General features: G+C 45.6%; 1 protein-coding gene across 1 annotated transcript in view; it reads right to left on the bottom strand.

The window, feature by feature from the left end:
- Positions 1-25687, bottom strand: part of BCL2 (BCL2 apoptosis regulator) — a 96582-nt gene extending 70895 nt beyond the window's left edge. Inside the window, exon 1 of the mRNA XM_085052066.1 lies at positions 23514-25687. Within this exon, the coding sequence (XP_084908192.1) occupies positions 23514-24095 (582 nt within the window). The 5' untranslated portion in view covers positions 24096-25687. The remainder of the gene's footprint in view (positions 1-23513) is intronic.
- Positions 25688-26442: the final 755 nt, after the last annotated feature.

Here is a 26442-nt window from a genome sequence, read left to right as displayed (position 1 = left end):
AAAGAGGGTGCTTGCTTATGGAATGACTTGCTACCTGCCCAAGAGCAGAGCAAAGGGGGCACTTTGTCCAACCATTGGATAGCGGTGAAACTCGTAGAGGAGAAACAGGAGAGCTAAATGTCAACCCACTCTCAAACACTCCCAGGCTCTCCCTCTGGCACGGCTGGAGGATGTTGAGACCAGCCCTGTGAGACAAAATCCCTCCTCTTCCTAACAATATGGTGTCTGTGCCCTGCTGGGCCTGCTGATGCTGCTTTTCAAGAGGTGCCCTCTAATCTGCAACACCTCTCAGGTTCACAAAGCTGTGCTGGAGCTGGGTCAGCAGGAGGAAGAGCAGACCCAGGTAACAGGCAGCTTCACTGCACAGGTGAGCTCAGGTGGTGCAAACATCACTTATCCTGGGGAACAATGCAGATTAAGGAAGGAAGCTTGCACCATTGTGCTCCCCAGCACTCTCCTGCAGCAAAAGAGACCCTTTTGATGATAAATCTGCATGCATACTAGGGTTGTAAAAGTGCTGTGACAAGAAATCACAGCCCTAATGAACCATACTGAAGCTGGAAAACAATTCAACCGCAGACCTGCAAAAGCAGGTAACTCTGTCTCCCCACATAGTTAAGCAGCGTCTATGACAGTGGATTTCCAGCCTCAATGGTACTATGACAGTATCTCAATAGATTGACATTAACTTCGGTCTTAAACACAAGGGGAAGCTCAGAGAGACTGGATGATAAAAGTAAGATTCCAGACCGGTAAATGGGAACAGCTGACCAAAGCCCTTGAGAAACACTGACTCATTCACAATCAGTATTTCAAAGATTGGTAAAAGTTACATCACTTCATAAGGCAGAGTGCAAAATATCAGCTTAAGTACTTCACCTATGTTATTTTATGGAGAGGGACTAATTACGTCTGCTAGAAACACATTAATTGTACTGTTTCATCATTGCTAAGGGTTTCATTAAGCTAGCAGTGATCCCTCAGCGATGTGTTTTTTGTCACTTCTGTTCTTTGCTCACTTCTCACCTTTGCTCTGTGTCTGCTTCTCACTCATTTGAGGACTTCTCCTTCCATCCTTCAGCCTTCTGCACTTTTTCACAGAGCAAACAAGCAGGTTTGCTCTGATTTTCCTTGCAGATGATGCTCCCCAAGCCACAGGGGAGTCCCCAAGACTCCCTCTCACAGTGCTCAACTGCTTTTTTGTTCGAAGAGGAGCACAGCATCCAGCTGAGACTTCCCCAGCATGGAGTCGCTGTATAAAGGTTTCTTCACACATCCTGCATCTCACTCCCCTCATGTGACTTTTTCACCCTTCGGAATGCAAAAATAAGCCTTGATTTACACAAGCAGTCCAATTTTACCAGGATCCTCTAACACAAACCTCCCTGCTGCTGCTGAGCCCTGTTTAAATCAAGAGGCCTTCACATGGGTGAAGATGTCTTAAAGAAAGATCGGGATGTAACTCTGTCACAATTATTATGATTTGGTAACATTTAGCAGCTGTGGTTTTTCACTGTAGACATCAGTTTTAAAGCTGAAACTGTTCCTTTAATTTTTTGCAAGAGTGTTTCACTATTTTTTTTTGTCATTGTTGTTTCCTGGACTCCTAAATATAGCCAAGTGGAATAACTAGCACCTCTGTAAACTGTTGGTTAAATGCCACACTGAGTTTCATTTTGCTCTCTGAAAGGCCATTTAAAACACATCAGACTTGTAGAGCTCAAAATTTAGGAAATTATTTACATTCTGGGAATAACTTTGAACCATTTCCTCAGGCTTTTCTGCCTTGAATACATGTTAATGCTATTCCCACCAAATAAAAGCGTGGCCTGAAAAAGAAGGTATCAAAATAAATGGCATTTCAAAGTTTAAAACAACACAATTCAGAAATGAAAAACAGTAAAGCTTGCTCTGCTGTCACGAGGCGTTTTGTCCCCAGGATGTTAAACAGCAAGTAGTCTGATTTAGGCTTCACGGAAATTTTGGGCAAAGGCAATGGTGGCAAATGAAGCCACTGCTGCTCTTAAACCCTACAGAGCTGAGCTCATTTATGTCATTATTTAGTATAAAGATGCACTACTTTAAAACTTAAACCACCATGGAATTGAGTGCCACATTCCTGCCTGAAGGGGAAGTAAGACATCCATCCATCTTGTGTTTACATGCCACAAAGTGTAAGATTGTGAATGACACTGCTGTTGGAGACAAGGCAAGGAGTTATGGAATTGCAGGTCGGAAAAGACCCCCAAGATCACCCAGGCCAACCACTACGAATCCCTCACTCCATCCTGAAACACAACCACACACACACAACAGAAGGCTGAGGTGTGGGGATCAGTACTGGAAAACAGGGTAAGTCCTCAGTGATCCAGATGCCTGTGCTACATCCCTTTACTCCAAAATCATTTGAAATAATGGAAGCTCTGAAGTCCCTCTGAGAATAAGATTTCCTGACCCACAGAGAGTAGAACTTGCTTATTTACTCAACTTTCTGTCAACATTTAAAAGGAATTATCATTCCCATTTTGCAGCAACTAAGCTGTTTGCCTAAGGTCACAGAGTGAATTAACGTTAAACTAGATTACACAGTATTGTAGTTCCCATTCCTGTGGTCAACCAGCTACCATCTGATTAGGTCACCTCAGCACATTTAATTTAAAAAGAATGTTGAATCTAACACTCTGCTGAAGAAGCGTTTGGATCTTCAATAAAAAGTCATGTGAAAGTGAGGGGAGGGAACAATAAACAAGAAAGCTTCCTACATCTCAGTAACATGCAAGTCTAAAGAGACAAAGAGTAATTCAAAGTACTGAAATACTGTCATTTGCTGCAGAAAAAGTCACATAAATAGTCTTGGCTTTTGGGGCAGAACAGCAGCCCACAAGGCCTGATCATTGCTGCAGCACAGGGCCAGGGCAAGCAGCTTTGGGAGGTTCAGCTCTAGGGAGGCTCAGCAGCTCCTCTCCCATAGCCCCTGTCCTCTGTGTCAGCAAAGGCACTGCAGCCTGCCCAGAGGAAGGTATAATGAAAATCAGGTACAGTGAATACCACTCAAAATGACTTCTTGTATTTTTCAGCTTTAAAAGAAGCAAATGGGCTGCTGGACCTGTCCAGACATTCACATGAAGAGAGCCTCTCGGAAACACCAACCATCCTGTGCTGGAAGGGAGACGGGAAAGGTTTTAAATTATGAACTGCATTCCTCTTCCAGGTGCTGATGAAACCCATAACACCAAAACAATTAAGATGTTTTCTATTTTTCTTTTTATTTGCTGAAAGGGCTGGAGCTTTTCAAAAGAAGAGAAACACATGATTTTTAAGGCCCTGCTGTTGCTTCTGTTACCACTGGCAAGGCAGCAAAATAGCTGCCTGCCCAAACAAAACTGCAGCACCTCACATATGAGCACTTTTACCCCTGTACTTTTAATATTCTCAAACCACTCCCCATCTCTCAATTTTTACTTTGAAGCAGTAGGAAATACACAAAGATTTTGCTGAAAATATCTATTCAATATAATTTGCTGACAATTCCAAATATCAACTAGCCTTCTGTACCTGTCTGGTTATTTAAACAAAGCTTGTTCAGTTTGCCTGCCAAGCTAGGTGCTTCTGAAGCCACCATTCAGACAACCACTGTGTAACATAAACTGTGAAGAGAGGTCTCCAGCAGGCCCAAACCAAGCCCTGCAGCACATCCACAGAGTCCACTGAAAGAACAGAGCTTGGCTTCATGTGGGATTACTGAAGAACAGCTATTTATGAATGCTTCCATGAGTTGCCACTCTTTGCTCTGCAATAAGAGTGCTCTGTTCCTCTTCAGCCAAAACCAATGGTGCAATACCCTAAAGGCAGTAGCTCTCAAGCTCTCTTCCATGCTAGCATACACATCACCACAGATTTCCTAACGGTTTCTGTGGAGATCTCCCTGTGGTATCACCTTCCATCTGTGGCAATGTGTGTATCTATATCTATATCTATATATGTATATATATACACACACACATATATTTATACACACACATATATATATGTACAGGGTTGCATTTCAGTCAAGCAATGATAATTATGTACTTAAAGAAACTTTTCTTACTGGGCAGGCAGCAATGAAAAAGAATGTATCCATTTATCTATGCAAGGTGGTCTCTGCCCATGAAAATCAGAGGCTCCATAGTTGCAGGAGGATGTGGGATGTCTTCCTGTCCACTTCCCTGGCTCGTGTACTCCAAAAGGTCCTACAGCTCTACAGTTCTGGTGGTAATTTTGCCAACCGGTTTTATTGAGCCTCTCCTCCAAACTCCCACACAGCAGAAGTATCCAGCTTGCATCCGCATCTTGTATGCTAGCATGGAAGAGAGCTTGAGAGCTACTGCTACACCCACAGCTGTTTTCCGTGAATCTGAAGAACACGATCAGCTTAAATGTTTCTTTGAAGATAGACCATCCTTTTCCTGTGGCCTAATTTAGACTCAACATTAAAAGCATATAACGCCAAAACTGGAAAATCAGTCATAATTAAACTTGTAAAATACAGAATCTATTTTTCATGAAACAATCTCAAATTCTACTTTTCTTCCCCCTCAGACAGTTTCCTACTTCAAATGGAAAACATTATAGCAATGACCTACTCAGTTATGAGCTCCAGCACTTCTGATCTGCAGCAAGTAGGACACAACCTGAGGTGAAAAAAGACAGCTTCGAATCTGACTCAAATTGTGCCAAGGTCAAGTGAGAGCTTACTGTGACTGGTATCACACCAACAAGGACTCCAGATCATCTGAGACAAAAGCATGAGTGCAAAAGAGTGCAGAGGCAATAGCAGGAGGACAGTAACCATTGGCCTTTCGATGAAAACGAGCAGCTGTGGGGTGTTAGGGTAAGCCGCTAAATAACGCTGTTTACCGCCAGTGAGTAAGCAGTTTCAGGGCATGCTCGGTAGAGGAAGCGTCATAGTGGCAACATGCACAATTTTGAAACAGGCAACATCTTTGATGCAGCAGGAGAAACCAAAGTTGTGATATACTCAGTGACCTGTCTGGCTCAGCGCTCAAGGCCCGGGTTGCACCCAGCTGACGATACCAGCTCCACACAAAGGCCAATGTGCAAGGAGCTCCCAAAATGCCCCCCAACAAGACGCCTTAGCGGGTCCTCCCAAAACCTGGGAACTGTGCTATCCATTCTTCAGCACCATCTGCTGGTACCACACCTAGCATCAAACTAGTTATCTGCCTGCAGGCCACAGCCAGCTGCCACTTGCCCATTCCTCCAAGAAAACCAGGGACCCCACTAGGGCCCAGGGTCCCACTGTAACTAAAATCAAGGTGGACACATCCCAGTGATACTTCTGGAACTTACCAAACTCCTTGCCATGCAGGGACATCTAAAGTTTAGTCTTGAACCATCTTATGTGATACCCACTAGGGCCCAGGGTCCCACTGTAACTAAAATCAAGGTGGACATATCCCAGTGATACTTCTGGAACTTACCAAACTCCTTGCCATGCAGGGACATCTAAAGTTTAGTCTTGAACCATCTTATGTGATACCCGGGGCCTGGATAAAGGCTGTTCTGGCTCAAGAAATGAGATTATGTATTCCCACACCCAGGGTGTTCCTGCCCATATGTGTGACATTGACCTGTAAATATCCTTGGCTCTGCTGACCAGAGTGCTATCTGACAAGTGCTATCTCTCTTCCTCCTCACACCTTTATCACCTTTTGGCCTTCAGTCACATCCAAGTGACATCATCGCACCCGAGTGACTTGGATGCCACTGCTCTACCCATTCAAGACTGGTTTCAGGAGGACAAGAATCCACGTGCAAGGCACAGCAGCATCCCCAAGGATGGTGCCCATGCTAATCACATGCAGACACAATGGATCTGCATGGGGCAAGTACAGACCACCCCAGCTGAGCCTCCCCTGATTGGAAAGGTGTTTGTGTCTCACCATGCAAGCTCTGAGCAGCACTCATGAAAACAGCCCCCAGCAAAGCACTGGAAGTATGGGTTGCAGCTGGTTGGGCTGCTTCTGGAAAGCAAAGCAGTTGAAGGAAATATTCCCATTAATAGAAAGAGGCTTTCTGGGGCCACGTGGACAGTTCTGGAGACCGGAGTCAGTACAAGGCACAGGCTCTCATCTCTGCTTCAGTGTCCCTGTGCTCTGTTGTTTCACTGCTCAAGCTAATGTTGGGAAAGTGCTGACAGGGATTTCAAAGGGAAGTTTCTGGTCTAAACACATTGTTGAATCCAGGCCCCTGGTAGTTGTTTTGTTGCACAAGAGAAAGGAGGGAAAACATTAAATAAAAAACCCCACTGCAAGCACTTTACAAGGGCACAGGGGAAATCACCCCAAGGGCTGAAGCCTGGCCAGTCCTGTGCCTGCCACCCCACCCACCAACTCCTTCACAGCACCCCTCCACTCCTACTGCACCCCCTGACAGCCCAGCACCCAGCTCAAAATAAGGGACATTTCCCAGGGATGGTGCTGGGTTACTTCACAGAGCATAGTCTGAAGAGAAGATGAAAACTACTGCTGGAAAAAATAATTTCAGCTGGGATTTTCCAGTCTGTTTTGGGAAGACACAGTACATGTAAAGACTAAAAGAAAAAAATCATCTTTCTTATCTTACTGCCTAAGAAAGCACCTTTGAAGAACCAGAACAAACAAAATTTATCCAAACGGGGAATAAAGGAGGGCCCAAATAAAGATGATAACTACTGACATTCTATTTTAAGCAGAATTTTTAGATCTGAACATGGAATTTAAATATGCCATACATAATCCAGGGAGAAGTGAATTTCAACCTCTGTTACCCATGCTTTTTCCTGTTTGGTTCAGTCATTTAAAGGAACAACTTTCCCCTTGAACTCTAATCATTTTTGAATGAATTATTAAACAGCCTGACTTTACAAGCAGATTTCCTTTTATATACAACAGCGCACAAATAAAAGAGGAAACTGATTAAACAGGGAACATGACAGTATTCACTTGACAGCATACTTTGTAAAAACCAAATTGGGCATGTGTGGTGCATGTGTGCACAACTGCTGGTGAGGAGGGGTGGTTTCTTTTTCTAGTCTTCCTTCTCATTTAGAATAACTCTGTGCTGCTCTGGCACTTTTAATTTTAACAAATCCAACCAATTATTATTGTTTTTAAAGCTGGCAGTGCCTCTTTAAAGAGAAAAAATATTTTAGCTTGGTTTTATATTTATTTCTATAACTTTATTTTAAAGTAATAGACCTTAAGTTGCATTCCTGAATGGCTTGTATTTCATCTAAAAAATAAAATCCTAATAACAATGGAATATATAACTTATTCCTTCTTTTTGCAAACAGACTTTATATTATATCCGTAATAAAGACCAAGGGATGCTGCCAGATCTTTTTTGAAAACTCATGGCAATAGGAACTCTACGTTCTGCAACTTCATGTACTTACTCTTGACTGATAAAACACTTTTTCTGAAATCAATTATAAGCACGCAGTACCTTGAAGGGATTAAAATGGCATAAAATAGCTAAATATGACTATTTTTTGTGTGAAAACAACCAGTTTTATGACAGCAAGGACACAGCATGAATGGGAAGAGTTTTCCCCTATCTCCACCCGTTAAAGCAAAGGTGCTGTCAGAGTGGGTGGGCACACGGGACCAACTGTGGCTTCATGTCCAGCCACTGCTTACACTGGGGCTGCCACTGATGACCAGCAAGCCACAACCATCCACCCCCTGTACTCTTCATTGTGGCCCTTCTCACCTGTGCTACCTTTGCAACAAAGACTTTGCCTTCCAAGAAAAATTTAATCCAAAATGTAACAGGCAGAGTTCCCTTAGCTCTGTGCTTCCTCCGTAACACATCTTTTTTTTCAGATCCTTTCTGCCCTTTTCTGCAGAGGGCATACACATCCCGTAACTTACGTGTTTGTCTGCAGTAGATACTTTTAGCTTCCCACATGACTTTCATTAAAAAGAAAAAAGTTTAAAAAAAAAGATTAATGAGCAGCATGAACATACCAGCCAGCTTGCTTTCAGAAAATCACAAATCTATGCAAGAACATGATGACAAGATGATTTTGAATGAAAATAACACCAGCATAATCCAAGCCTGGGAAATCATTCCTCTGAAATTATGTTCACAAAACACTAAGGCTGATTTTTTTGGGTACTAATTGGACAGTGAATCTCAGACTACATGGCTACTCATGACAACATCGGTTATCTCTGTAAAACTCTCCTGCATTAAGAGGACCAGCACAAGCCCACCCATCACCAAGTGCCAGCTGAGGCTCCCTGTGAGAAGTGCCGCAATGCTGATGCCTTGCCCTGACCCTCAGCACTGGGGTGAGCTGTGCCCACAGCGAGGAGGGGACCTGCTGCCAAGTGCTACACCCGACACCGAGCAGCCAGATCACATACCCTGTTACCGGCACAGAGCAGAGGACATGTATCCTCTCCAGCAATCCTGAAACCTCGACTGACACGGATGTCCAAGGACTGCTTGCCAAGTTACTGACTGCTGCACTGGGCCCTGGGGTCATACATCAAATGTTCACATGCACTGACAGATGTTTATGTTGGTCATCCTGATTTAACTCCCATTACATCATTTACCAAGCTACTGATGTTATCATAAACGATTAAACAAGCCGGCAAAGGGGACTCGAATACAAATTTGATTCCCTTGTGGTATGAGGGCATTACCACTCCAGACTGTGTCTTGCTCTTAAATCAAATTGAACAACTGCATAGATTCTTTAATTCATTTGAATTCTGTAGGAAAAAGTGCCCTTTTTTTCAGAAGACTGATTTCATTCATCATTTGACCATCACAGGATGAATGAAAGATATTAAAAGGTAAAGGGGGGTTCACACTTGGAATCACAAATTATTGGTGTAAAACTAAAAACAGTTTCGTACTTTAATTAAGGAGCTGCTCAGGCTGGGATTCATTTAAACTACCTTAATTCTTGAAAGTCTGCTGCATTATTTAGTGCTTCCAGTCACTTCTGGTTTGTGTCTGGGCTATTTTAACATACTGAAAATAACTGAAAGTTCTGAGGGAGCAAAATTAATAACCAGAGGAAGTCCTCAATCTAGTGTGTACATAACACGCTCGCTGCCTGCCACTGAGAAACAGTATTATCAAATACAAGGGGTTAAATTTAAACCCCATGACCACCTCCCTGCTTGTTTGGTTGTCATTAAGCATGGGAAGGGAATAGGAAACACTTCACACATCTTGTTTTCCGCTTCTAATATATTTTTGAGTTTTCTAGTGCAGGCTTTGCTTGGATGTGTAATCACTGTGGAATGGCTACTATATTCTTGCTACACTGCATAATACTTTCCCTTCTTCCTTCTGTAGGATTCCTCATGAAAATAGGCACTTTGTGTTTTTGGCCCTAAGGACAGAACATAATGTACTGTCTCTAGGAAAAAATTAAAAAAAGAAAAAAATCATTAAAACATTTTCCACTACTTAAAAAAACCCCGACACATGAAGTACTACTGTATTTCTTTTACACACATTACCTCATAGATAGACGTGTGCATCCACACACACAAATGCATTCAATTTTCAATTTAGCTATTTATAGAACTCGATAATTTTTCCTGGCTCAAGTTTTAGTAAGCCTTCCCTGATGGGGCTCAGTTCACACGGTTTCACAGCCCTTCATTTTGCTTCAAGTTCATATCCACAGAACTCCCCTCCCCAACCCTGCCTCCTCCTAGAACCCCATTTAATGTTTTGCTGATTAAACTGGCCCATTGATTTACTGAACTCATCAAAAAAACAGCAAGTTTTTCTTTCCTAAGGAGCTGTCTGTGTCCTGACAATTTTTCTTGCAGTCTCCAGGCGGCAAAGCTCAGGGATCCAATTGCTTCTGTCTACAACCACCTTTTTCTCACTGATGTAACATTTGATGCACACCTAGGAGCTCTTTTGGCAGAGAGGCACATAAGAGTCTTCCAGCCATGCTGTTGCTCCCTTAAGTGGGAACAATGGAGTTTTGGGGAACGTTTGAGAATCATGGAGCCTTTGTCCAAGCTGGCAGCAGGGCAGCAGTTCTGGAAGACGGGCATCCATATGATGCTGTTTGCTTGCTCCACTTTCAGTGAGATGAGCAAAAAACAATGAAGTGTTCAGAGACCTCTAGGCAGGGAAAACATTTTCTTCCCCATCTTCAGTCCCCTCATACTTCAGCAAACTGGCCTGTCCCAGGGTAAGGGTGTCCCTAGCTGATATAGGATGGATGGATGTGATGGTACTTCCATCTCTTCCCATCCTCTTTCCAGCTCACCAGGAGGGAAGGCAAGGCTGAGCTGCGCTGCAGCCCCGCAGTTGTGTGAATGCCCACTGAGAGATAACTGCCCATTTGTGCAACTTCCCATTAAGCTCTGCTTTCTTTTGGTAAGAAAAGACATCCTGCCGTGTCAAGGTGCAGTGCTCAAACACACAAGTGCACAAGAGCATCAAGACAGAATTGCCCCCTCTCCACCCTCCAGAGCTCAGCTTATTTGGGCCAGGAGCATACAGTCTGCATAAAGGACAGAGAGGTAGAGTTCAGAAAGTAAAAAGTCATTAAGACAAAAACCCACGAGGCAGATAACAGCTTGCTGCCAGACTTCTCAAAATGTAAGTGTTGATTGTTCAGAATTTATGTCTAGATTTTTCTTAAGAATGCAATTTCCTGGCACATGGTAGAGGTTGCTCTAGACCTGCATGTCAGCACAGCAGGCATCCTGTTGCAAAGGTTATTATGGAACTATTGAATGTTTTCATGCCAAATTTGTCCAAATTAAGCTGAGGGGAATGGAAACACTTTCCCTGGATAGGTGGTGACTACATTAGGTGGGTTTGTTTATAAGGAGAATAAAAGTTACAGCTAAATATAAAAGCAGATATATCATAATATTGTCTGAGAACTTGAATAACATGTCATTCAGCCTGTGTGCTGTGGAAAGAACACGAAGGTCAAGTCTAAAATAAGATCAGTTACTGTTTGACAATAGAAACATGTAGGAGGTAGAGCAGGAGAATTTTCCACATTTTTTCAAATGGCATATTTCTTTCAAAAAGTATTCTTCTCTACCTTGCAAGGAGTCTGATGCAAAAAACCTGTTGAACTTCATGCAAAACATACTGCTGAATTCGGCATGTTTTTGATCAGCCTCCTGGCAAACCTGTATTAGTAATTCATGCCAACTGTTTACTTTTTGCATTATGCTCAGTTGGGAAAATGAAAGAAGGCTGCTCTCTTGCATTTCTGTTTTTAAAGAGTTTCACTTTCTGCTTGAGCCCTCTCATTCTGTTTCCCTGGAAGTCAGAGACTTCAGCGAGTCTATTGCTACCTTTTAAAGGTAAGCACATCTGAGTTCACAGAACTGGGGAGTGCACAGAATCCCTGGGAAGGTCAAAAAGAGAGAGGGGGGGAAAAAGCTGCCAAACTACTATTTGAAGTACTTTATAAAATCTAATGCATTAACTTTTAAAATTTTGTTCATCTACCAAAACCTAGGGTGAAGACATGATGTAAGGTCTTGCCATTTCCCAAAGCGCAACAAAGCTGGGGATTTCAGCCCCTGCCCTGCAGCAGGCATAACCACCCCTCAGCAAGTCTTGTAGGAGAAAGGGAACTTGTAATCCCAGTCTTGACAGAGACATCCAGTGTACTCTTACTTCAGTCAGTGATGTCACATATACATTTCTCTTTTGTCCCCTGTGTTCACTTTCAAATATAATGACAACCACTTCCCTGAAAAATGGGTTACAAGGGGAGTCTTGCAAATGCCCTAATACCCCTCTCAACAGCTCCAGAGACAAAATCCCATGACTTTAAAGCAAAGGCAAGAGACAGAACCTAGCCCAAGGCTAAGGCCTGAAGGCAGCTGCCCCTCCTTTCCCTCTGAGTTGTGGCACATAGTCCATGTGTTTTCCAAAGCCAATGTTAAAAGATTCATTGCCAACACATCCCTCCATGGAAGGACTCTCAGGGTTCCTGACAGGAAGGGACTGGGCAGAGGAAGGAGACGTGGGGGTACAGCATCCTCTCATCAGCTTCTGCAACCTGTCCCTGTCCTCTGGAATCTCTGCACCAAAGCTCAGGGTGATGTGGGCTGCAGGCTGCCCCCTTTGGTGAGCCCAGCCCCATGGCCACCCTTCTGCTGCCGGGCATTCCCTTATTTCAAGGGGAAGCCCACACCAAAATGAGCCACGTGGTGCTTTGTTAATTCTCAAGCACAAAGATGCCCCTGTGGAGCAGCAGGGAAAGGGAGGGAGGAAAGAGGCTGGCAAGGTCCCTATGCAGGGAGGACTTGTCCCCTCTGAGGGACCTTCAATGAGGCTGCAGGAGAGGTGGAGGAAGGCACCAATGCCTTGCAGCACACCAGCCTTGCCAGGGGGTTAGGAGAACCCTCAGGCACAGGCTGGCCAGAGCCTGCTGTGGACAGGCGGCTGCAGGGACAGCTCCTGCTTGGGCCTATGCTTCACAGACCCCTTCTGCTTGACCTCCAAAACCTGGGGCAGACACGACCAAAATTAGTATCACACTGAGGGCTGGCACGCGATGGCTTTGACCCTAACGATCCCACTGGGAATGCACTATTGTTCTGGCCCTATTAACAATAATTTGCATGTTGTCTAATGGCCCTGGGAGGAAAAAAAAATAAAAATAAAAAGGGTGGCAGGCCCTAAGGGAAGAGAAAAGGAAATGGGACTGCTGCCATTTTCTTCTGAAAACTGGCAAAGTAAGAAGGCTGACTTTCTTAAGGAGCCAGAGGTAAAACCATTCATTGCAAAATTATTTAATCTCTAACTTAATCATTCAGCCTTCATTGCTTCAAGGCAGAGTTTTGAGAACCCAAGCCATTTAGCTATTCTGAAGAGCTCCTGTCAAACCAGCCTGATAGGGACCTTGATCATAGAGAAACTGATTTTAGCAGGACTCTGGGTCTCTCCCAAGGCACTGGTGACAGTGACCTTTCAGGATGAGGAGCTGCTCTCAACAGAAAGGCCTGAACTACAGAGACAAGGGACATCTGCACACAGCACTTCCCATTGAACTTGGAGCCTTGCATACAAAGAGCAGTCAGTAACACTGAGCTGCCACAGTTCCAGCCATTATTTCTTTCGTTGAGAGGAGTTTCTTCAGGGATCAAAGTGTCCTGAAAACCAAACAAGCTGCCTGTCCATCCCTTCCAAAAGAACAGGTAGTTTATTCCAGCTGTCAGCAACTGCAAACCAAACAGCTCCTCTCCCACTGTCAGTTTTAGCTCTAGGCCAGTTATTAAAATTAAACAGTTGCTTTGCAAGAATGATGTATTTGTGTCTGCAGGGGGGAAGAAAAGGGAGCAGAGAGAGGGAAAAGAGAAGAAAGCAAGTTTTCTAAAACAAACCCTAGGCCAGTTTACACAATGTGCCAGTGCTGCCTCTTCCTTCTGTCCATTGAACTCCCACAGAAGTCCCAGCCTGCAGGATGTACTACCATGTCACAAGCATCCTCCTCACTGGGTTGGGAAAAAGAATTTTTTTTTTTTTTTTTTAAGGCAGGAAAAATCCAGTTACTTGTAAAATAAATACGCTATTCCCTTGTGAAACAATCCCCCTCAATAGATATGAAAAAAAGGTACAAAGGTATGCCTTGGTGGGTTTCTCCACCACCTGTGCCACCCAGACTGAGAGCAGAGTGGGAAGATCCCCTCTCATGGTCCCAAAGCACCAGGGAGGCTCCCCAGCTTGCTCTGGGGTTGAGGCACAGCTTTACTGGCTTAAGCTGAGCAGGACCAATTTCTAGAAAACTGCTGTGGTCCTGGTGGGACACTACCAACCCTATCCCACACAGGCACAGTCAGAAAGTGTGTAGCATCCTGGGCTCCCCTCACAGTGAGGATGCCTGGGGGGATTGAAAAGCACTCTCAAGGAAAAGCCTAAGGCAGCTTTGCTCCAGTTTTCCACCACTGCACAGCCGTGCCCAATCATCCACTATAACCAAGACTTTGTCCAACACTTTACTATCCCTTTCTGGGTCTGTCCACATGTTCACTGCTATGTGAGGCTAGGCACCACCGGCTCTAGCACCCACACTGAAAAAAAATAGCCATTGACTCAAAACGGGCAAGGATTCCACACACTCAGTCCAGAGTCAAATAGGCGAATTTTCTACTGCAGGGATTTTTTGCAGACAGCCATGAGCAACTGCAGAAGCCTGAACAGACTCCAGGCCGGCTCATTTACTTGCAGCCTTGATTGCCACCTGACATTTCAAGAGACTGGTTTATTTTCTCCCTTGTCGGGGCACCCTGCTGCTGCTCTCCGGCCCTGTGAGGAGCCAAGCCTTTCCCACAGCCAAGCTCCACAGCAGTGCTGCTAATTACTGCAGATCTGGAAAACCGAGACAGGAACAGGTCAAGCTGGAACCTGGAAATAACACAGGCACTAGGATTCTTTCTCAGTTATTTTCGAGACCTTGCGCATCCAGCGGCAGACTGAGGATTAGATATTTGGACAATGTGATTTAATGTGATGTGCCAGATCACTTCAGGAGAGGGGCTTTGGATATGTCTGACTTGAGCAAGAATTTGCAGACACTTGGAGCACAATGTAGAATTTGCTTCTGTTATGAACAAGGGAGTCTTCAGTTTTTTTAGTGTCTTTTTTTTTTACTTAAGCTGTTCATTCTTGAGAATTTCAACAGGTTTTATCTACCTACAGCACTGATCACCTAATTCTGCTAATGGAAATGCCAACTCATTTACTAGTATACTTGTCTTTGATTTATTTCTAACTCTTTTTTCTCTATTAAAAATAAGAGATTAGAAATAGGATCCTCTACTACTTTTTATAATACACAGTCTGAAGATGTGAAGAATGCTCTTAAGAACGGAGTCCATTCTTTCAGAGACAAAGCTTGCAATAGATATTCTATCACAAAAACAGGCTACAGGACTGCCCCACAGATTTCACCAGCCTGCTATTGGTGGTCTTATCCCATCTTTCTAGTGACTCATGCAAGTCTCTTCAAGGCACGCAACAAGAATTTTGTCTCCTAAAACTCAGTTCGGCACAATAGTTAAGAGTAACTTCAAGATCATGGTTAAGCCAAAAGGCTTGATTACTAGTATTTTTTTTTTCCTAATGTTTTAAAATTGCTTTTTCTTCTTGCATCTGAACATTTAATGAAGCTTGGGAATGGAAACACAAGAATACAAGTGTATGAAGACACTTCTTACAGGTTCATATGATATACCTATACTACTCCTTCCCTGAAGTGCCACAGACAGCTCTGGTGGGAATAGAAAAGGAAAGACAAATTCCTTCTTGAAACACCCAATGAACTGTGCTGATACTTACAGGAAAACACAAATACTGTCATTTGCCATTTCTCATACTGCTCACCCTTCCCCTTAATAAAAACTAGAAATCAACACCTGAAACTGGTCTCTTTAATCTGTTTCCATCACAAGTACTGCTAAACACATCCAAACAGTGGAGCTGAAAAAGTTTAAGCCTAATTTCCATTTAACTTTTTTTTTCTTTCTTTTATCTCCTCTCCACTCAAATCTTGCCCCAAGATAGTTTCACAATCTGACTCACTTTGCTCTTTCCCAGGCTAGCAAGCTCCAGCAATGACAGAATTTAATGCTACAAATTTCAGCTTTATTCTAAAGCCCAAATTACTACAACGGACATTTTGTTCAAAATTGTACCTTGTATCACTTTTTTTTTTTTGATTATAGAACATCAGCCCAACTCATGAAAGCGTGATGTGTAACAACAAATATCCCATACCTGCTGTGCTGTATAGCTATTAGCAAGAATACCTATTCCATATATGGGTTAACTGAAAAAGAGAGATATTAGTGATTTGTCCCATATCCTATCATGTACTCAGTACCAGAGCCAAGAAGAGGAAGTTAAGTTTTGACTTAGCTGCTTTCTCAAACAACTGCGCGACAGCCTCTTTCAGTCACTAAGTGGGAAAAATGAGGCCTTTTCTTTTTGATTGTACCTAGCCCACATTCTTAAATTAGTCACTGAAGTACCCTGAAAGCCACTGAGTTGCCTTTTCAATCATGAAAATGGAATCATTCTTTTCATGGTCCCTAAGTAAAATAGCAATAAAATGATATATGCACTGAAGGATGCCGACTATTTCTTTCAACCAACTCAAAATCATAGAATCACAGAAGCATTCAGCTTGGAAAAGACCTTTAAGATTATCTAACCCAGCATATGGTTCCTTTTGCAGAATTTTGATGACAAATACAAGCAGGATGGGCTTGCAACTTCAAATGTGAAGTTAGGCAATTCATAACAGAGCTCCAGTCAGCACGGGAGTAAATTCAGTGACGTGGGTGCTCTTAGAAACACAGCAAGCACATTTACAATTACCTTTACAAAACACATGCAGGAGTAAGAAGTTTCCCCTGGATGGATGAGACCAGCAGTGCATCCATCCCAGTATCCCCAGTCACTGAGCAACACCAGGTGCTCTGGGGAAGAAGCAATGGAATAAATAATTTTGAAATAGCATTACCTGGAGAAAGCTCTACCCTCAGCACCTGGTGATCTAATTTCAGCAGCTGATGTTAAATTTACCCCAAGGTGTATGATTGCCCTTTCAACCACTTTGACTCAGACATAAGCAGAGATGTTTTCCTTACCCTTATAAATATCTAAACCTTTCCTGAACGCAACTCACTACTTCCACTCACAGCTTTCCCACGAAAACAACTCCCAAAGGTTAATCATGTGTTGCAGAAAAGGCTGGTTTTCTCTATTAGCTGAAAACCTGTGGCTTTTTCATTTGATCTTATTTTTCTTGCCGCATATACAATGTAAACATGAGTACAATTGTCCAATTAAGTGCCTCTTCCTGTTCCTATTGAAGTCAATGGCAACACTTTCTAACATCAGATTTGTTTTCTTACTCATTAAGTGTAAAATTCAGAAACTGGCAAGGAACTTTTCCAGCAAGGGGGAATTCTTCAAGGTCTATCAATATACAATAATTATGACAGCAAACTAACATTAAGATAAAATAACAGAAAATAAATTCCAGACTTTTAGATGCATTTGGAAAACTTATCCGGTTTCATAGCCTTTTGGGAGCCAAAAGAAAAAAAAGGGATAAAAAAAAAGCCATCAGATTGTTAATGAGACTGAAAGCCAGAGTAAAATAAAAATCCCTCAAATCTGTCATCAGCATTCATGTTTGCCAAGAAGGCCTGGATGTTATCCTGCTGGGGAAGAGAAGATTTATGGTGTAGCACACCTTCATCCATTCTATTATTATATATGAAATGGAAAATAAAACAGGTCGGTACTGCCCTTAGAAATAATCAGTATTTTGCTGCCACTGAGCAACAAATGTTGTTATTATTACTACTAAATCAGCAGGAGAGCAGCCACGAGGTGCTCATAAATAAATTATTTTTAAAAAGCCAACAAACCAAACAGGGCTGGGCTCCACCCTCCCAAGGGTGTGAAGGAAAATAAAACAGGGATGGAGGTGGGCAGGGCAAGGCCAGACCTGGCACACACAGTTCCTGATGGCCAGGTGGCAGCGCCCAGCACTCTGCCCAGCACTCAGTGCTCAGTGCCAGCAGGGGTAATGGAAGGGGACAGTCAGGAAGCTGAGGTCTGCCAGTCCACCTTGAAGAAGAGAAATGGGCAGAGAACCAGAACCTCTCATGGTAACTCTGATCACCAAAAGGGATGGAAATGAATCAGGTAAAGAGTAAAAATCCTCTATGCTACAGGAGAGCCCGTATTCAATCAGACCTTTTGCACAGTTTTGCCAGCAAGCAGGGAGCCACCACTTCAGCCACCCTTGTCCCGAGACACCAGCATCCCTTGGTGGCAATGGCAGAGTGCAAGGCTGGCTTTCTGTGCCCCAGGCACAAACCATCACAGAGACCAAAACCACAGCAGAGGTTTCAGGGCGACACCCGAGCGCCACTCCTGCTTCCACATCCACCTCCCTCCACCATGCCAGGTCCGACCTGCTGAGAGATGACCCTCTCATCAAGGACACCTCTGTTGGGCACAAGGGCTTAATGTTTGCTGGCCATGCAGTACAAAGTTCCCGTGCTGCCTTAGGAAGTGCAGGCCCTGGGATCTGGCCGCTGGGAAAATGCTTCTGCTCCACATGCAATTTCACACATCATTGCATAGGTCTTGTGATTCTCCTGTTAGAGCTGTGCTTTGCCATCGGAGGAACGTTTGTGCCTCGGCAGAAAAATTCAACTGGATTTTCCTCATGGATTACCGACTCCGAATTTCAAGCTACATACTCCAGAAACTAAGCTCCTTACTGTCCAGCAGAGCTAACACAGCAGCTCAGGAGATGCCTGTGTCAGTGCAGGCACAGAACAAACTTCTTTCTCAATATTGAAAGTAAAGTAAAACTTTTTAATAGGATTGCTGTTTGAACTTTACAGTTCTTTTCAAGATCAAGGCAAATGACATCATCTCCACAAGTGAGACCCCTGGTTCTGAAATTTTAAAGGTCACAGTCAATACAGTTTTTTGTTTTTTTAGAAATAAAACAGACTTCTGAGAAAATACGCAGCCTAATGTTGTTGCAAGTTACAGAGAAAGCTATTATAAATGAAAGGGACTAGAGTACCACAATCATTTTCTCTTTCTGCCCTAGCTCTTCTCCTCCTTGCTTCAGCACAGATCCTCCAAAGAATGAATTTCTTGCTCTTCAGCAACAGCAAAAAGAAAAATATTTTGATAATATTTTGAGAATTCGATTATAAACCCACAAAGCCACAAAAACTGGCAAAGGACCTATAAGGTGCAATACTTGAAACTGCCAATTCATTTATTTAACAGAGTGGATTTCAGATAGTTTCCTTTCACCAGTCAAACAGTGACTTGGGGTTAGCCCCACTGGGGATTGAGTCGTTACAAGGCCGCACATCGCCACTAAAGAAAGTCAGAGTGCCTCCGCCCCATGCTCTCCCAAAGTGCCTCCACTCCATGCTCTCCGTGGCAAAGCACGTGGCATCCCTCTCCAAGCAAGGTGAAGTCCTGTGCTGAATGAGCAGGAGGCTTTTGCTTGGGACTTGCACAAGAAGGAATGTGCTGTGTAGGCAGGTGCTTGGCAGAGCTGCTGGGAGAGCAGCTCCAGAGCCCAAAAGGGAAGGGACTTTGGTCAGTGCCCCACACATGAGTCACACTGATAGCCATGATCCCTAGCTCTGTCCTGGAGGCAGATGCATCTGCCATCCCTCACCTTCAGGACACGCCCATGGACCACTGCAGGGCACAACAAACATCCAAGCTTCCTTTCCAAGGTGTGCCACCACGCAAAGAAAATTAAGGTTCTTGGGAACAGCGTCCCCTGCAGCACGCCAAGCGGCTCCCTTCTCACATGGCAGAAGCAGCTCCCAACCAGCCTGGGTGAGGAACAGCGAGAAGTCAGGGACTCCTGTCACCATTCTGGCTTCGCAGGCACTCAGAGGATGAAAAGGTTCCACCTAAGGTCCACTTCAAACACCTAAATCCCTCCCCGTATCTGGCCTTAACTCTTGAGCAGGATATAAAGAACCACAATAAAGGAACAAAATCAGATGAAAACACATGGCCATTGCATTCCTGGTTTAAATGTAAATATAGTAATTTAAAATTCTGTGTTCTCAGCTGAATTTTCAGCATGATGCTGCTTCTCTCACCTGGGCTTCTTTACATTCTTTACATCAAAAATGTACTTGTCTATGTAAATATGACGGTGCCTGTGTCTCCTTCTGCAGTTCTCATGCTCTTGTTTTTTCTTGAACAGCTTGGGGAGAAAGCCATATGTTGGACTAGAAGTGCCCAGACCTAAGCATGGCTCCCACGTCTGCTAGTTTGTGTGCCCAAAGAGGGAACCCATCACTGCATGACAAACACAGTTATTTCTCCCACACCGACTGCATCCCTTCAGTATTCTCTACGTCAATGTCAAAAAAGTTGCCAAGTGTGACAAGCCACTGCCAAGCCAGTCCTTCTGCAGCTCTGGAAATCAAAATGAAGCCATTAAGTTTTTAATCAGAAAGCATACATTATATCAAGTACCACGAAATTGCAGAGATGAGCTAGTTCTCCTCTTTTTTCTTTTTTAATACAATTAAGATGTTATCAGGCCAAAGTACAATATTGCGGTATCCTGGCCTAAGTGAAAATCTTTGAAAGAGGCATTTATTTGCCACCAGAACCACAAGCTAATAATGCAGATGACGTGCAGTCCCCATCTGTTGCTTTTTCTAAGTTTTGAACAAACCCACGAGGCCATGTATTGTAAGGGCATTAGCAACCTCCAGACACCATTATTAGTGATGTCTAGTGCCTAAAATTTATACTCCACCAGCTACATCCCACTCCCACCCTGTCCTTCAGTATGCTTTCCTTCTTTGTTTCCCTTGCAATATAAAGAATTCACATACTGAAAACACACTGCCAGCTTACAGAACAGATTCAAACCAAAGAGACAAATAGGAAAAGCACATCAACCAAACTTCAGACCTGATTGTAAGACACAGGCACATCCAAGAGACACAAGGACCATGCTGCCCAACTCACCCACTGTGTGACATTCTCTCACGACTAACTGTGACGCTCTCTTCTCTGGTACTGTGTAGCCTCTAATACACTTACCACTCCACAAAATACCAGGGAGCCACAATATAAAGGAGGAGAAGGCTACAGCAGCCAGGGCTCCTGCCTGTTGCAGCAACCTGTGTGACAGGGAGATGGTGTCAGTGGCTGTGCTGAAGTCCGACCAAGCATGACCACCTACAAGGCTACTGCAGAAGAGCCTTTTATGAATAAGGTTCATACGTGGGGTATGGTGCAAGAGGCAAGTTGAAGACCAAGTGCATATATTAAAGCGTCCTTTAACCCTGGCAGATCCTCAAATATAGAAGAAGAAAAAAAATAGAAGAAAAACCCACTGCCCCATGCCATCCTTGATTTCTTCTGCCTGAAGAAAGGATCCCAAAAGCTGTGTTTGCAACTTCATGTTAGCGTTTTGTTCTTTGTAACCTGCCAGAAGGTCTTGCCTGTGTTTAATAATGCTGTGGCTCCAAGGTACCAGCCATGTACCAGAGAGATAGGCAAAAGCCACCTTCAGGTAGTATTTTGCACATCTTCCATGTGTACATTACAAGTAACACGCGACTGTAAATGGTATCACATGCATCCAAATTCTGGAGCTTCTGTTGATAGAAAACTTCAATAAATAACTAAATGGCTATCAATAAGAAGTATCCTTTCCTTTTAAAGGCAGTCATTGTTTATAGTCTGAGTTTCTTGTATTTCTAGCTGTCGAGAAACAGCTCCAGCACTCGCCTCCTCTGGCCAATCACGCCTGGTAACACCTGTCTTTTCACATTCTCGGTTTTATTCATTATTTATGTTTCTCTTTACACAATACACCCACAGGACAATACATCTCCAGCATGCTTACGATTTGATCCAAAGCTCACTGGAGTCAACAGAATGACTTCACTGGCTCTGGAGTGAACCGAGGGCCCCAGCTCCACAGACGGGCTTCCAGCCTGAGGAGGGACTTACGCACAAGTTAGGCATCCCAGCCCAGAAGTGCAATCGCAAAATCCCTAACCCTTTAGCTGCTCGTCTCTGAACCAGCCAAGGTCTCCAAAAGCCTGCACCATCTGCAGATTTTTTTCCTCCCAGTTATCTGTTTTTGTGAAAAATGATCCCCCCAACACTAAGAAACCCTCTGTAGGGAGCCATGAACTACAGGATCAGGGGATAGACGTCCCTCTCCCAAGTGTGGTCCCAACAACTAAGTGCTGGAGTCATTCTGTGTGTATGTATATACATAAGTGTGTGTCTGTATATTTGTGCATATTTGTATATAAGACACAGACACGCACACTCACACATACACACACTTTTTTTGCTCCCCCTTCTGGCCCCATGGATCTTGAATTTTTTTTTCTTCTTGATGGAAGCAGAGGAGAGCAGGAGAACAATCCTGCCTCCAGTGTGACTTGTAGCCAGGGATCAGCAGCACTCCACTGGGAGGTACACAGCGTGGATTCCTGCTGAGAAAAGGGCCCCAAAGCCTTGCTCCCTCTGTTACAGCAGCAGGTAGATGTCCTCTGGATCCCAGGACACATATTCCCTTTAGTCAGGCGGATTCAGCAGCGGGGAAGGCAGCACCTTCATTTTATAACAGAAACGGTCAGTGCAGGCAGCACATTTTTTAGCCTAACACTGACTGTGCAAGAGACCCAGTGCTAACAATCACCAGGCTTGAAAAACATGTTAATTGGGAAATATACACTGTAATTTATATTCTTTTACACTCACCTCTCAAAGCTGTGCTGTGTAATTGAGTCAGTTTTCTGTATTTCACAGCAGACCAAACCTGAAATTGCCAGTGTCCTACCTAGCTGACCTCCATTTCTAGGTGACTTATGCCAGCTCTCAGCCCAGATGTAAGGTTTCTTCCTCAGTGTAACTTTTGCCATTTCTCCCTCTAACGCATTAATATCATAAGCTTTACATATACAGCAGGCTTGGTTTGTGGGAGAGTGGCTGGGACCACATTTTTTTCCAGTGTATCAGTTAATAAATTAAAAAAGGAAAGGAATACCCCCCTTCCAATTTGATGCAGTTACTTATTCTGGAAAGAGAGGGAGAGAGAAAAAGGAAAGGCTTTTGACTGACTACAAGTGAAAAAGCTGACCATTTTCCACAAGTGGAAATCTTCCCTTCCTAGCTGATGCTGAAGCCTACCTGAGACAGAGGTGATCTCTACCCCAGCAACACCATCACCCATCAGACCGCAACAAATCTTCATTTTCCAGAACAATCCCATAGACACAGCTCCCAGCACCTTTGTTTTGTCTCAAGACAAAGATTTTTCACACTAGATATATCTTATACCATAAAACCCCACTCCAGCCACAACCCCAGCTGCAGACACTGTCACCAATGGCCACCTGCTCGCTGGTAACACCAGGATCCCGTGTTTGTCGCACACCAGTCTGGCGCGTCACCCCTCACAGGCAGGGACACCGCACGCATACACGCACACAGGTGGTCCCTGCTGTCCCGATGCCCGGGACCTTCCACAGTGTTCCTCTCCCTGGCAGCTGGATGGGCATCTCTGCTGCCCCTTCCCATCCCACTGCAGGACTCTGCCTTGCCTAGGAACCTGCCTTGGTTCTGCCAACAGGCAAGGGTGGACAGAAGAAATGGGGACCACAGGGAAGTGGAGATCACTGATGAAGACAGTGCCTCACTCATCCCTTTTGCTCCCAAGCTGTAGCTTTTCTCCCCATCTCAAACCACTCCACCGTACCCTGCACTGAGGTGAAACGTGACAACTGGCAAAAGGCCTGCACTGCTCTGGCACATCCCAGTGCAGACACCCCCTGGGCAAACCTTGTGCTCCCACGAGCGCAACCTCCCGGGCACTGCCCGACCCAGGGTCCCACCAGGCATGGGTCCCACCAGAGCCGGGAGAGGAAGCGAGCAATCGGGGGACATACCCAGCCTCCGTTGTCCTGGATCCAGTTGTGCAGGTGCCGGTTCAGGTACTCAGTCATCCAGGTGGCGATGTTGTCTACGAGGGGAGACATCTCCCGGTTGACGCTCTCCACACACATCACACCGCCGAACTCGAAGAAGGCCACAATTCTGCCCCAGTTAACCCCATCTCGGAAGAGCTCCTCCACTACCGCCACGAAGCGGCTCCTGGCCGTGAAGGGCGTCAGGTGCAGCTGGCCAGACATTTGGGCGAAGTCCCTCTGGTAGCGTCGGGAGAACTCATCCCCTGCCTGGCGCAGGACGAGGTGGACGACCTGGGGTGCGGGGCGCAGCCCCTCGGCCGGGGGCGCGTGGCTAGCAGCAGCCGAGCCGGGGGGCTCGGGGTGCGGAGACACCAGCCCAGTGTGATCAGAGGAAGTCCCAGCAGCAGCAGCAACCGCAGCAGCAGGAGCAGAGAGACCTGGAGGCAGGGGTGCCCTGTCCTCGCCGGCAGCCCAGTCGTATCCCCTCTGTGAGAGTTTATAGTGGATGTACTTCAGCACTATCTCCCGGTTATCGTAGCCTCTTCTCCCCGGATGAGCCATAATTCCCAAGAGGAAGCAGCAAGAGGAAGGGAGAGAGGAAGAAGAGGAGCAGGATGAACCCAAAAAAGTAAAGCAGCCAATAATAATAAAATTAATAACACCAAAAATTATAATCCAGTTACTGTATTGGACACGGTTTCATTCATGCTGGTGTGGGGGAGTTCTCAGGGTCTCGGAGGTACGTTTGTCTTCTCAGTGTTTCCTCCTCGGTTTGAGATGCACGGCATAAATAGGGATTAAAATGCTGTAAATATTTTACTTCCAGGTGCACATTTATTACTTATTATAAATTTACTTTAGGACCATTTCCTCCTCGGTGTTGAAATACATCTTAAAAAATATTATACCGACTCAAAATCAGGTGCACTTTCCCCTAGGTGCTGGACTACCATGGACACGAAGGAGCGGACGAACACACACTGTAAAAACTGCAATTCAACACGATTTGCTAAGCAGCCTTGGATGGACGTTAATCCAATGCACTTTATGCTAGAAACCTCAAAGCTAGGTTTTGGGTTTTTTGTTAAGTTACACAAACTAAGTTTCCTCTGTAAAGTACTTACTTGGACTATAAATATGTTCCTCTGTCAAGTTTCCTCTAAAAGAAAAATAGCAACAATAAAATCCAAACATCACAAGTCTTCGGAAGCATTAAGTTCTGGTCGCTTTGATGCTTCAAGTCACCAAGGGGATGGGAAAGGGACAAAAAAAATATCTCTACGATTTCAAATGTTTTTTCCCAGACTCCTGTTTAACAGACATCTCCAAAGATGTGTCAAAGCTCAGAAAATCCCGCCTCGCAGCCCGGGAAGGCGAGCAACCCCAAAGAGATGGAAAATCCTGGAGACCAGATGAACCACATTTGAATCCAAGCTCTCGCAGAAGTGCTCTGTTTTTCCCTCCAGTGCAACGTACAGACATATGCATTTACGTAGTTTCATTCAGACACCGATCGCAGGAACCCGGTGCTTCTACACACACGCACGCACACACCAAAAAAAAAAAAAAATTTAAAAAAAAATTGTATGTATTTAGGAAAATAATTCTTTTTCACAAGAAAGAGCGCAAAAAAAATTAATGGAAAAACGAAAACAAAAATAAAGAAGGAAAATTGCTTTTGACTGCTGCCATTTCCCGAGCAGCTTTGTATCGGCGGAGGAAGAGCCCCTGGCGCTGCCGAGGAGGGGCGCGGACGGGGCGTGTGTGCGGTGTGACTGGTGCCGATGGGGACCGCGGCCGCGGCGCCGCTGCCCGCCCGCCCGCCCGCCCGCGCAGCCCCGCGCACCCCGCCGGCTCCGGGCGGCTCCTCCGGGCGCTCCGCGCTGCTGCTGCCGGTGGCGGCGGCGGCGGCGGCTCCGGGCGGCTCCGGGCGGCGGCGGCGGCTCCGAGCGGCGGCGGGCGCGGGCGGGGAGCTCTCCCGGCGGCGGCGGCGGCGGGGGGAGCGGAGCGGAGAGGAGCGGAGCGGCGGGGGCGGGGAGAGGCGGGGAGAGGCGGGGAGGAGCGGAGCCCGAGGGGGAGGCTCCGGCCCCGCGCGGCGTAGCCGGGCGCGGTGGTTTTCTAGAGCTCCGCCTCACGTTTCATTCAAGAAAAGGGGGAAATGGGGAGGGGGGGCGCTTAAAAAAAAAGAAAAAAAAAAAGGCCGCGACGGGGGGAGGCGAGCAGCCCCCCGCGGTCCGGGCCCGCCCTCCATCGCGGCGCGGGCCTGGGGCCGGCGGCGGGGCGGCGGAGGAGGCGCGGAGCGCGGCGGAGCGGCGCGCACGGAGGCGCGGCTCCGGGGCCGCGGGCGGTGCTGCCGGCCCGCTCCGCCACCGCCGCCCGTGCGGAGGAAGCGGGGGCTGCCGGCTCTCCGCGGCGCAGCGTGTCCCGCTCCGCGCCTCTGCCGCCCCGCGCGGATTCATTTCAATGAATAATTTTTTGTTTTAAAAAATAAATGAAAAGCGGAGGAAAAAAAAAAAAGTCCGAATGCACCTTTTAGAAAGCCAAGTGGCCCGCTGCAGGCGTGCAGGGCTCCGTGCCCGGTGGGTCGGGGAGGGATGCTGTGGCCGCAGCCCCTGCGCGGCCGCGGAGCCCGTGCGGGGTCGATGCCGCCGGCCCGGCCGTGCGGGTGTCACCATCCCGGCGGCACCGCACACCTGCTCCTCGCAGGCCACCCGCCCGTCGGTGCTCAGGCAAGGAGTTGGGTTTGAGGACTTTTTGTAGAAACGGGACTCGGGTTTGTCCCCGCACCCGGCCTGAGGATTCTTTACATTGAAGAGGGGCTACTGGAGCTGTTTGAAGATGAGGTCAATGTGGAGTTGACCAAAGAAGCAGAGTTAACCTTTAAAGTTGGTTAAATCCACAGAGCCGG

The sequence above is a fragment of the Lichenostomus cassidix genome, chromosome 2 (assembly GCF_008360975.1).
Source record: "Lichenostomus cassidix isolate B80296 chromosome 2, HeHo_3.0, whole genome shotgun sequence".
NCBI classification, from domain to species: Eukaryota; Metazoa; Chordata; class Aves; order Passeriformes; family Meliphagidae; genus Lichenostomus; species Lichenostomus cassidix.
The sequence above is the reverse complement of the archived record's forward strand: the minus strand, read 5'-3'. Positions and strand labels throughout refer to the sequence as shown.